The following is a 13,648-nucleotide window of genomic DNA, read 5'->3' on the forward strand; positions in this document are numbered from 1 at the left end:
AAGTCTCAGACAAGTGAAGAAAATGATTTAACTCAGGAGGAAAAAAAAATGCAATTACATTGCATGTCTGTCACTTCCAATTATTCTGGTATTCCCATGTGCTCTTGGGTCAGTAAACAGTAGAGATTTAGCAAATAAAGTTTGTGTTACATTTAAACTGAATGTGAAATATTAGATGACAATACTAATGAAAGTATTTCAATACCGCACTGATATTTGGTAGCCTAATGGGACTTTATGATTAGATCTCTACACTGTACAGTACAGTCCTCCAAGTAGTTGTCCTATTTCATTTCCAATTGTTGTTTTTTTCATGCAGACTAAACTGTCATTTTTCAGATTATAGCACAGGCACTATCTATTCTCCTATTAGCTAAGCACAGAAGGAAAATGAAGAAAGAGAGACAATTAAATTAATATAGGTCTTTCGAGTAAACAGCTTCAAGGTAAAAACAAAGAACATTCAGCAATTAAAAATCAATTCAAAAGGCAAAATGCAGAATTATTTTACAGGCTTAGTAATACTGCAATTGTTTTATGCTGAAATAAATAGCTAAATGAAAGCACACACTAAGTTACATTTCTAATATCAAATTATATTTTTTCATGTAAGAAAGTATGTACCTAAAATAAACATAGTCATAATAGATAACATTGTTATTATAATTATTATTAGATATTATTTCAATGTATCTGGAGAATTGAGACAAAATAAACTGCATGGAAATCTCTTAATAAACTAGTTTTACTATTTATATTTTATACATTGAAATACACACAGGGTCAGATTTTAAATTTGACATACTGTATATTGCAATGCAATATTAGCATCTGCAGAAAACAGACATTGCAGCTGTAATGATACAGTCGTTCTAGGTGTGGGAAAGTGCATTGCAGGGCCTTATAGCAAAAGTTGGGTAGGGGTCGGGCAATGCCACTCAGCCTCCCAACTCCCCCCCGATTTGCTCTCAAAAGAACAGAGAAGGGTCCTCTTCTGAGCATATGCAGTCTGCTTCATGAAGAAGTCTCCACTCTGCTCTTATCAGAGAAGACTCTACTCTGCTTTTTGCATTGAGAAGTGCTGTGGGACCCTCAAAAAAGTGGGGCTCCCTCCATTGTGGCTGTATGCCTTGCACCCATGGCTGTTCCACTACTGAGTCAATCTGTACAGTTGTATTCATGGGGCCCTTTGGTACTTTGCTTAGTGAACATGCAGTATAAAGTTGCAGGCTATGTTTTTTTAGAATACAGCCTATGTTTTTATTAAATTTACCTTGCTGAACAAAGGATCCATACACAAACCACATGGAGTTGTAAAGTGTTGTAGAAGTCATAGATCCCATCTGCAGGCGTGGAGGATTAAGCCAGTTCAACAGGTAGACCAGAAGGCCCACTAATAAAACAGTTCCAGCAATGCAGGCCCACAGCGATAGGTCAAATGGTGCCAAGCAGGCAAACATGTCCACAGTTTTCTCTGCTTTTTTCAAAAGCACTCCCACTGAGTAATCCATATAGCGGGATGTGAAGTCTACTACATTCTCTCGGTCAGGTGTGATAGTCAAGGCAGAAATCCCCATGTCAGCTCTCTTTTGAAATACAGAAAAAAAATAAAACAATTAAAGATATATTTAAAACAAAAAATAGCAAAACAGCAATGAATACAGTCAGTGGTTTAGAGCAATTTATTGTATCATTTTGCTTTCAAATTAATTTCCTTTACAACGAATGTGTGTATGCCCATACTACTACTACTACTACTACTACTACTACTACTACTACTACTACTACTATTACTCCTACTACTACTACTATTACTACTACCACTATTACTACTACTACTACTATTACTACTATTACTAATACTACTACTATTACTACTACTATTACTACTACTACTATTACTACTACTACTATTAATACTATTACTACTACTACTACTACTACTACTACTACTATTACTACTACTACTACTATTACTACTATTACTACTACTACTAATAATAATAATATAAAATTACTGTATCACTAATCAAATGCATGTGAAAGATGCACTTTAAAGTACTGGTCACCTTATGTGTAACACATTGTTATTTTAAACACAAATGTAAAGCCCAAATTTGCAGGCTACTATGTTTGTCACTCAATAACAAGCGGCACTTGCTTCTAGTAGCTATGCCCACATTGTATGTATCTGAAATATAGGTTTGGGAAGCAATTATGTTTGACATACAACTTTTAATTTGCTTTATAACATTGTTTTATCATACCTTGTACTGTTAAACTTTAATACAAGCATTTCTATCAGCTAAACTACCACAGAATTGGCATATTTTTTCTGTAAAATTCTGCCAATATCACTATTAAACATTTAGAGTAATTAATAATAGAGTATTTATGACAGTGCATAGTCAGGTATGAATTTATAGAAATTCTGCATAGATGTAAAGTAACAGAATCCCAGGGCTGACAGGCTGTTCATTATTTCATGATCGTATTACAATATTGTTTTGATGTATATCTACAAACATTTAAAAATCAAAACTACAATCTCTCCTAAACCTAAGACGTCTTTGGATATTGCTTACATGATCCAAACAATAAACGTTTTGGTACTAAGATGTTAACATTCAGTTTGTGATCATAATAATCACATTCATCAGCATGACAGCAAAAAACAGTTACTATTTCGCCATACATAGTGGTCCATATATTAAGGCAAATGTGAGGATACCGACATTAGCTAGGATGGCAGTTACCCTCTGTGGGATTCATCTCACTCAGGTAGACCAGAATATATCCAAAATAAGACTTTATTACGACAGCACAACACCACAAGACCTCCACAAGATATAGTGTAAATGGTAGCTTTTGTCCTCCAGCAGCCTCTTGCAGCCAGCACTCCAAAGTAATAATCTCAGTCTTTTTCAGAGTCTTATCCTCTCGCAATATTACCACTACCGTTTAGCTAGACAGTTACCATGTTGCCCAGCCTGGGTTACTGGCTCACACAGACCCTTTCCTAATAGAATTCCTCCAACGGCACTATAATGCCTGCCCAGAGTCCTTTTCACTGATGTCTTTTACACCAGAATCCTCCAAGCTAGAATAGCTCTTTTGGTATTCTTCTCTCCCTATATTCTTCGCTGTATACACAGGAAGTAGGGTCAAATGTCTCAATCCTCCCCCTTACAGCAGGGGTCTCTCATTGGACACTTTAGCTGTTAGACATACAGGGGGGTATTCAATTGTTGCTTTTAACATGCTAAAACAAAAAGAAACGAGCGCTCTAAAAATATTAGCGTTAATACGGTAATATGCGCGTAAATACCGTTAATACGGTAGTTTACTCGCTGAATTTCATCTCGCAGCTCAGGTGGCTGCGAGATGAAATTTAGCAAGTAATTACCGTATTAACGCTAATATTTTTAGAGCGCTCGTTTTTTTTTGTTTTAGCGCATTAACGGCAACAATTGAATACCCCCCACAGTCTCTGTTACCTCGATTATACAATGGAATGGCTTGACTCAATTAGCTTGTTTGGCTGGAAACACTAAACATGGGGCTACAATATTACATCAGGGAATGACACTGCACGCTTACATGAAACAATAAGACTTTTGAAAACATTGTATCAGCAGTGTTACACCATCTGAGTCTGTAATACATTTTGATACAATAACAATTATATTGATACATATTAATACATTTCCCAGTGCTATCTCAGCCAGTATATTACTGTGGAGGCACATTGCATATCATCTAGAAGTTCTAACCTAATCACCTTTCAGATCACTCGTTGACCAGGGTTGCCAGCTAGTTAACTCAGACATTATATTGATTACAAACCAAATCTAAGCTGCACCTCATAACAATGGACATTTGAGACAAATGGTAATTACCTTAGCTAATATGAAGGAAAGAGCCTCTTTCCTCCATATTTGCCTCTTCTTGGCCATTTGGCCATCTGCTGAGTTGCTTGTCTGGAAGGAGTCAGAGTGAAGGTGAGTACGTATGGTAATAAGATTAATCATATACACTACAGGGCCTGAGTCATTAAGGAGGGCAAAGCAATAAAAATGAGTAACTTTGGACCTTGGCAAAACCTTGTTGCATTGGATAAGGAGGTAAATTTAAAATGTGGGGACAGATTTATAGTTGGGATAGGTCATGTTCTAGATCAACTTTAAATTTCAATGTAAAAATAAAGCTATCAAGTATTTGTGTGCTACATGAAAAATCAGCCAGTAATTTCCTTACATGCAAAATAATAAACTAATTTGCACCTCTTGCATTGTAACATGGTTGTCTAGGATCAAATATACTCCTCTTTTTGCCTTGCTCTCCTCAATGACTCAGGCCCATGGTGTATTGTGCCAACTCCTCCCTTGCTCAGAGGTCAGGCCTGCTCCATTTTCAGGCTTCTATCTGTATTGCAATGTATGCAAAATACCTATGCATGAGTGGTTTGAATCCTTGTATAAACAGCTGTGAAAGATAATACTTACATTTGTCAACCTCTGACATCACTAGTCAACACAGATAATAACACTATGGTGTTTATGTTAGGATATTCTTTATCCATGTCAGAGAGTGACAAAGGCAGAATGCTTCACATTCGTTCTTCTACAGCAGCAGTGGTGAACCAGTGACGCTCTGAGCTTTGAAATGTGGCTCCTGGCCAGGAGCATCAACTAACTATAGTTGTCCAGGCATCGGCAGTGGTAGATTGGAAAATATTCAGCTGCTAAATTGACCGAGAGCAGCCGCATCTTAAAACTTCCTCTGAACAATGCATAGAGGCCACAGTTTCACAGACAATCCAATCAGGGAAGGAGGAGAGAATGTAGTGTAGCCTTCCTTCTTCCTCTGTGCAAGTAAGAGGGCATGTGAGATCTTATGGGCATGTAAGGAGATGTAATGGATTGTGTATAAGTCTTTAGGCATGTTGGGGGGGTGGTTGATTGGCATGTTTGGAGTATATGGATGGTCTAATGGCATGTATTGGGAATTTGGGTATATCTGATGGCATGTGGGAAAATTAATGGGAATGTTCGGAGGTCTGATGGCATGTATAGAGAATTTGGGTAGATATGATGGTAATTGGGGAGGTTGATGGGTATTTAAGGGGCATGTGTGGATGTCTGATGGCATGTTTGGGGAATTTAGGTACATCTGATGACACATGGGGAGGTCTGATGGCATTTAAGGGGCATGTGGTCAGATCTAGTGGCACATGGGGAGGATTTTATGATTATTCTGAACATTTTGGCAATGTGTTGGATATTTAGTTTTTTTGCTTAGCAAGTTATTGTAAATTATATAGTTATATTTTCAATGTATGTGTGTACAGTATGTATGCACATATTTACACTGGGTACTTGCATATGCACACATATATAAAAGGTAAAGTTGGCTCTTTGCAGTACCTATAGATATTTTTTGGCTCTCAGTCTCTGACTGGTTGCCCACCCCTGTCCTACAGTTTTGAACAATACTTACAGCTTCTTGTCTTCAGTCCTGTCCTAATTCCTTAAATTTACCCCATTATACTGCACACAAAACAGTACCACCCCTGCATTTGTTCATTCTCCAGCCCGTCCCTCAGCAACAACCATGCACAGAACCTTCTTGCATGAAACAAGCTGGCATATTTCCTTTGATCATTAAAAACAAATCAAAACTAAACAAAATACTAAGTATAGAAGTACATCCTTTAACACAATAGTAATGAAAATTCTATTCCCTTATATTTCACAGTAAGGGGTGTATTATATGATTTATAAAGCAAATGTCCGGCTATTATTTTTGCAATCTGAAAATAGCAGTGTTGCAAATTATACTTATTTGGTAAAACATATTTTGTCGGGTTTCCATGATTAGCACATTCTCAATGCAGTGATAAAGATTACACTAGCTTAAACAACTTTCACTGTTCATGGGTTCATACCAGCAGTCAAGCAACAGATTGTCTCACATATACAACAATGGTTTCCCTACAGGAAGGCAAAACTGTTGGTTGATCATAGATTACCTCCTTTGAATTCCTTTCCATAGCCATATGTTAGTAGAAGATGTCAGGTGTTATTACTATAACATTGCCCCCTTACTGGACATTAGCCACAGCTCCAATATTTACCAGTTCTCTTATGTTGTAAACATGTCTCTTTGATTATCAAACTGTCTAGCAATCTTCTTTTCTAACCACCTTTTTATATGAGCATATCGTGACTCAAAAATTATACAGATAACACATGAATGCAGAAAATGAAAATCTAGAATGCAAGAGACATCGTTTCTAAGACATTTGCACATGCTCATAATTATGTCAATAGGAATGTCTGGATATGTCAGAGAAATTTAACATGAAAAAGTCAAGAAATAAGAATCAAATTACACTGACTGCAGTCTCATGGCACTTGCAATTTTACCATGAAACGAGATACAAGAACCAATTAAGTGACTGTTTGAATGCTGCAGCAAAGGTCTGAAATTACCTGGATAACAGCATGAACTTGTGTGAGAATTGCATAAAAAGAACCCTACAGATTTCTTCATGTCAACTTATCATCTAGAAAGAAATCTTATCTCCCACACACCCAACTCCCTTAAGTTATTAAGAACTGGGTGAACACACAAAATAATACACACTATATTATGGTGTAGAGATACATTCACACAATGGTACAAATAAATCAAAGCACAGACTTTTATATTATATGCAATGCATGTATTTGTAAAAGCTATTTTAGTAGAAGCATTTATTATATAACTAATAATAATAATAATAATAATAATAATATATATATAAAAAAATGATAATAATAATAATTTAAGTGTATGTTTTATTAATGCCCAGTAAACTTGGAAGGATGAGCAATTTTGCATATAAAACCTATTTTTTCATCATGATTATGTTTGGTAGTAAAGATCAATAATTATCAACAGTTAATGCAAAGAATGTGCAATACATACTGCTTTCTCTGTATTTTATATATTTTGTTCCAGCCTCCTGTATGTCTTAAAACATTTTTTAATAGCCTTAAATACATATCCCATTGATTCAGTTTTTGCTTCATCAGGTGTCTTGTATCTAAAGTTCTATGGAGAGACCAGCAGCATGATTGACACTGCTGGTTTTGTATACTGGATATCTCACATTCTGTCTCACTGCCCTTAGCGCTGCTATTATCATGCATCAGCAGTACAATTATGGTGGAAATGAGGCACATTTGTGAGACTTTGGTAATTGACAGCACATTACAGGTACTTGCAAGTGGGTAGGTATATTCTAATAACTACTGGGTAAAAGAGTTAGAAAGATACCTAACACAGAGGCTGTAGCTGAACATATAAGTACAGGAAATAACCACCAAACCACTGTCACCAATGAGACAGTGTACAGATATCTCACAAAATTGGTAATCTGTATACTATGTCCTATGAACACAAATCATCACCAGTTGATTGTATGTGTATATTTGTTAGTGCATTTTAAAAGCATCTGTGATCACAGTCTCTTAATTAAAATAGTATAATTCATGATAAAGGAGAATTCTACCACTGGAGGGAGTCCATATGATTCTGCTGCATCAGGTCCCTGAAGCCTCCAAACGTCCTGTGATTGATGCTTTAATAAATATTAAATAAATATATATATATATATATATATATATATATATATATATATTACATCAGATTCAATGATACAAAAAATGACTGTCAATCCCCAAAAGGCCAGATGGTGATACTGGAAAATATCTATAAATGCAAAGAAAGGGATAGGGCGCACAATAGTGTAGTATTTAGGAATATATTTCAAAATCCTTAAATGAAATATATATATGCGTACCAAACTGTCAATTTGTTCGAGCATGTCGGAACCTCATCCCCGAGTATTCAGGATCATAAAAAATAGGTTTTGTGTTTTGTGATATGTACCCAGAAAAAGCAGAACAAAAAACAGAGCTAGTGTGTTATCTTAATAAAAAGCAGAGAGTGCACACCATTCCCACTCCAGTTTATAGATGCGTACCAGATATAAAACAAGCATGCCTCTACCACGTGACGCTGTGGTACAGGCGTGGCCACAGAATGTTTCAGGATCCATTTTTTATAGTGTAAAGCAGAGGTAAAAAGTCACTGTGCAGACACAGGAAACAGTGGACTATTACACACTACTGGATTATATACAGATAAGCTTTTGCTTATCTATATGACACACATCTAATATATAAATGTCTAGTGGTGTGTGTTAGTCTGTCTGTGTGTGGAAAAAATAAAACCAAGCTGCAGCGCCACCTGCTGGGCAGAGTTATACACTGACCTACTACATTCTTAGTGTGTGTGGAAAAAAAAATTCAGAAAGGGCTGAAATTTGGTATACTAAGATGTTTTTAATTTGTTAATTTAATTTGTTAATTGTTAAAAGTGTTTATAAAGATTTAAAAACTATATATATATATTTCTTGAAGGAGAAGTGACAGTGGGGAGTGGTTGGTGGTTGAGGCCTGGGCTATGGTCCAAATGCATGACAAGAACCTTTTTAATACCTTAAGTAGCTTGATTTGACTAGAATGCATGAGTATCATGCACGGGTTAACTTGTGTATATATATATATATATATATATATATATATATATATATATATAATCATCACCATTTATTTATATAGCGCCACTCATTCTGCAGCGTTGTACAGAGAACTCACTCATATCAGTGCCTGCCCCATTGGGGCTTACAGTCTCAATTCCCTAACATACACACACATACACACAGACTAGGGTAAATTCTGTTAGCAGCCAATTAACCTACCAGTATGTGTGGGAGGAAACCCATGCAAACACGGGGAGAACATACGAACTCCTCACAGATAAATATATATATGTGGAAAAATGAGGTATTAATATCACCTCAACCTGTCAAATGCGGACTATAAATACATATACGTTTTCTAGCCCTCTGGTCCCCCATATTTCTCAGTCATATTTAGACTTATGTATATTTTATTTTGAAAGTAGTAAAAGGTCTCCCTAGCACGTATTGTTATCTTGCAGACTAGTCCATTGTTTCAGTCTAGGCAAAAGGGTTATTGTCCACCAGTCCTGTATGAATGTACATCACACCAGGGGGTCTCCTGTCTTCCTTTAGCTGTGGGTCTGTGTGTGCTAGGATAAGAAAAGGCCCACAGACAGAGCTCTATGTTTAATGGCAGAGGACTGCATTGTGTATTTAAATGTAAAGGTATCTGGATCCTGATCTCTCCTGTTTAAACAAACTTTGCTGTATAGCCACAGAACAATACCTGTTCCTAATTAAATCAGGAGTGACTCATCTGCTATCACTTTGTCTGTATATTTACCTGGGAAAAGGTAAACACAGAAAAGGACCAAGCAGGCAGGTCCTGGAATTGCTGATTAGGTCATTTTTGGGCTTAAAAGACAGCTACAGAGGACAGCAATTTGACATTCACTTGAAAGTGATAGCTGAAGTCAGGCTGGCTTTGAAATATAAATTTCTGCCCTGACAGGAAAGGGACAGTCAGTCCCTGGAGTACTGCCGTTGCCCTGATCTACCTCTCCAGCTCTCGGGGAGCTGTGTGTCCACCAAAAGCGGAGTGACAGGGACTTAGGGCCGCTACGTTTGCTGGTAGCTGAAGAAGATATATATAATTGATTATTATTATATTTATAATTTTCCTTCCTTAAATAACTATTGTCTCTATATCAAAGTACATAGCTTTTGTCTGAAGTGAACTGTGAGGCTCGGTACATTTACATATCAAAAGAATTGGCTTCCAATCAGATACATCAGCCCATCCCACAGAAGTTTTGTAATTACCTTCTGAAGACAAAACTGTCTTTTGGGATCAGACTGATTACGCAGACACACACACCAAGGATTCTCTCCCTGTTTGGACTGAAAAATAGTAAAGTATATATGAGCCCTTTAATAGGGCTCTACTGACATTGTAAATATGAGTAAAATGTACTCTGTGTATTGTTAGTGATCTATAGACTATAGGAGCTACAATAGGCTGTGTAGTAAACTTTGTTATAAAGTCACAGACCATGTGGTGTAGCTGTTAAGAAGGGTTTTGTTTAGGGTAACACTGTAAGCATAAAAAGTGTAGTTGCACGGGTTCGTCATAGAATTAGATGTTGTCATTGTAGTAAATGTTAGTTTGCTTAAGAAGTGATGCTGTTTAAGGGTTTGAAATTAGTAATACCTCAGGAGTTTGATTGTATCAATACAATAGACTTCATACTTGAATAGTATTGTATTTGATGTAGCAATAGTGTGGCTTCTCTGTGAATATCTACTAGATAAAGATTTATACTGTATTGTGTAACACTGTAAATATATATTGAAGTTCTGGTTGTTGATTTTAATACTGACTGTATTTGGTAGCTTGTCTGGCTGGTGTGTGTTCTCATCCCCTCCCCCCTATGTGTGTAATTGCTACTAGTTAAACAGATGTGTGATAAGATGAAAAGACTTCTTTGAATGTTGCTTTGAAGTTTGTAGAGATCTCCCCTCCTGTTAGACAAGAAATGTTAGTGAACATTGTGTGATAACTGCTGAATAGAGAGCTATTTGTGGTGGACTGGCTAATACTGCTTGCAATGAGTAATGGGTCGGTCCTGACTTTACATTGTTAGTAAGTGAGGCCTTGTGAGCCAACATGAGTTTGCAACAAAGCATGGCAAGTCAGCCATTTTGGATGGTGACTACATTGTAAGAAGAAGTTTCATTATGGTCTGAGAGACATACACACAATCACATGCACACACACACATGCATAATTAACAAGAAATTAATAAGTTATTGTACCTACACACAGAATGCCATCTATTATATGTACCTTGTGTAAGATTATGTTATCGAAATTATATTATTACATTATTGTACAAGTAAAGATTCTATTTCATACATATATATCTGCGTTGTGGTTATGAATTTATAATGTCTTGATATAGGAGATACTATATATATAAATTTGTGTGATACAGTAAATCAGGTTTAAAGGTCTGAAGTAGGCGTGTCATACGTGGGAAAGTGTAAATGCATATGGTAAGATAACAAGTTTATCCAGATATAAAAGAAGAAGATAGCGTGCACAATTATGGCGTAAATACGGGTCCTCTAACAGTAGCCTTAAAGGGGAGAGGGGGATAAGCTTGGATGGTTAGACAGCAGTCCCTTAGAGTGACAAGGATACTGGTGAGGTGGTTGCATTATACCCTGTATGTTGTCTGTACCAGACTGTAGTGTTATTTGTTGCAAGTTATTATTTAAATATGTTTATTGCTGTTTTATGCTACCATTTTGTTAAATAAACGTATTTGTTTTATTTCGGATATTTGCCCGGGTGATTTTGAACATTAGGTAGGTATTGGGTAGGCCAGCTGTGCTGCGCAGAAGGTTACGTTAAACCTGGTATCCTCACAATATATATATATATATATATATGTATATATATATATATATATATATATATATATATATATATTTATATATAGATAGATAGATATATAGATAAATAGATATATGTATATATATATATATATATATATATATATATATATATATATATATATGGCAGCATATATATATACATATATATATATATATATATATATATATATATACACATACATATTTAGAATGTACATTATTACCACTGGCTTAAATCTAACACTAGTTTTGTTTATGTCCTCATCTGTGTTTATGAAAATTAAATATGGAAGTGGAATCAACAACACCACTACCTCTTTTTCTGAGCACGTAGCAGGTCAAGAGAATGGTACATTAGAGGTAACTAAAACCCAGGATTTAATAGTTGAACTGTAAACTTCACTCAATACTCAAATTTAGATTTTGGTTAGAGTTTTAGAGGATGTATCTGAGGAAATTTGAAAACATTTCCCCTTTAAAATATTGAGTTGTGTTCATAAAAAATGAAATTAATTTAATATCAGCTGGTATTTATGTAACATAATGTTTCAATAACTAGAATAATGTAGAATTATGTGATAGTATTATATATAGTTATAGCATTATTCTCTTTCTTTTTATCTCATATTTAAAATGGTAAAACCTAAAAAAAAATGTTTTCTGACAGCCCTACAGTGAATTGGAGTCATGCCAGAAAAACATGACGTTGGAGTGTAACAAAATGGCTAAATTCTTAATCAAAAGTACGTTTTTTTTAACCACATTTTAGAATCACTTTTCTCTGCAGTGTTTGCATTTTCTGTAAAGATCCATAAGAAATTCACCACTCTCCATCCAACTAGTCATTTTTATTCTGACTTCAAGATTCATCATTTTGACAAAAGGCCCAGCACAGCAATTTCTAAGTAGATGCAATGAGCCTGTAAAGCTTGTGGTTTTGTTCTATGGCTAAGGTTAATAAACTTAACATTCTCTCTTTCCCCCTGCACCTGGCAAAACTGCTTAATTCTTTTACACCAAACGCAATTGTGCAATTGAAATTAGATGTGGTTTTCTGTCATGTGATATATTTGTTGTAAGCAATTTAAAGGGTGATTCAAACGTTGTCGCTTTCTTTGTTAAATTAGCATAATAGACCAAAAGAGGCTTATTTCGCAAGTACATTACCTGTTTTATATCTAATCTTTGGTTAGATACACGCTGTCACAGAATGTATCCAAATGTTACATCTTATTTCAAGAATCTTAATCCTCTGATGAAACCGTCATTCATGACGGAGAAACGCGTCAGTGACCTCACTTCTGGGAATCCCGATCAGCAGCGAGGAGACTGTTAGCTGCTTTTATACATACCCCTCCACACGCTCTCCGGATTTACAATCCAGTTAACTTTACTTGGTGGACATTTGTGTCCTAACGATCGCTTTGCTTGAAGCTGGTTACCAAACGAGAGAACCTCTCTGACACATATATTGGTTGTCTATTACTGGATACAGGTGGCGTCTTAATCTCTATTATATGGAGTGGTGAAGGTCCTTAATTGGACGTGACTTTGTGCATTTTATCACACTTATGATGACAGGAGTACATCTAACGAAATATATTTTTTTATGCTCATATCAAACTATCTTAAATACTATTTTTTATACAAAGAATTAATACATCAGTCATCATATGATGATTTAAATGCTGGTGAGCCTTAATTGAATTGTGCAATCTGGATTGCTGTAGTTGTGGGTTATTAGGCTACTTTTAGCCATATATGTGCATTATCTGTGTTTATTATTATTTTTATGTTAACTTAATTTTTTATATAACAAATAAATTGACTAATTTTATCAGTGCTTCCCTATTTTATCTTCTTACTCCAAGTCTCCATAGTCATGGGGATGGGCATAAGCACTCTCTATATGCTGTATATGGCCCCAAATCATGTCATATACTCAGCATCAAAAATGTGAAATCACTAGCACAAAAAGCCAGTAGGAGGTACCACTTAGACATTGTGTATGAAACCAATCAATCAGTTATAGAACCGGGGGCTAGGCTAACCCAAAAATGAGGTAAGACAGTTAAAAAGTCAACTAATTAATTGTGAATTCAGTCTTATCCAGCTGTTTTTTCTAAACAGCACAAGGAAACAGATACTATGTGAAACATAAATAGCTTAACTAATATACAGTAGCTTATCTAA

At 35.6% G+C, this 13,648-nt stretch overlaps 1 protein-coding gene across 2 annotated transcripts in view; it reads right to left on the bottom strand.

The window, feature by feature from the left end:
- The window catches only part of GRID2 (glutamate ionotropic receptor delta type subunit 2), a 959,624-nt gene that overhangs the window by 193,281 nt on the left and 752,695 nt on the right, over positions 1-13,648 (bottom strand). For both annotated transcript variants that reach the window (XM_075201703.1, XM_075201712.1), the window contains exon 11: positions 1,274-1,586. In XM_075201703.1, coding sequence (XP_075057804.1) covers positions 1,274-1,586 — 313 coding nt within the window. The remainder of the gene's footprint in view (positions 1-1,273; positions 1,587-13,648) is intronic.

Source organism: Mixophyes fleayi, chromosome 1 (genome assembly GCF_038048845.1).
Source record: "Mixophyes fleayi isolate aMixFle1 chromosome 1, aMixFle1.hap1, whole genome shotgun sequence".
NCBI lineage: Eukaryota > Metazoa > Chordata > Amphibia > Anura > Limnodynastidae > Mixophyes > Mixophyes fleayi.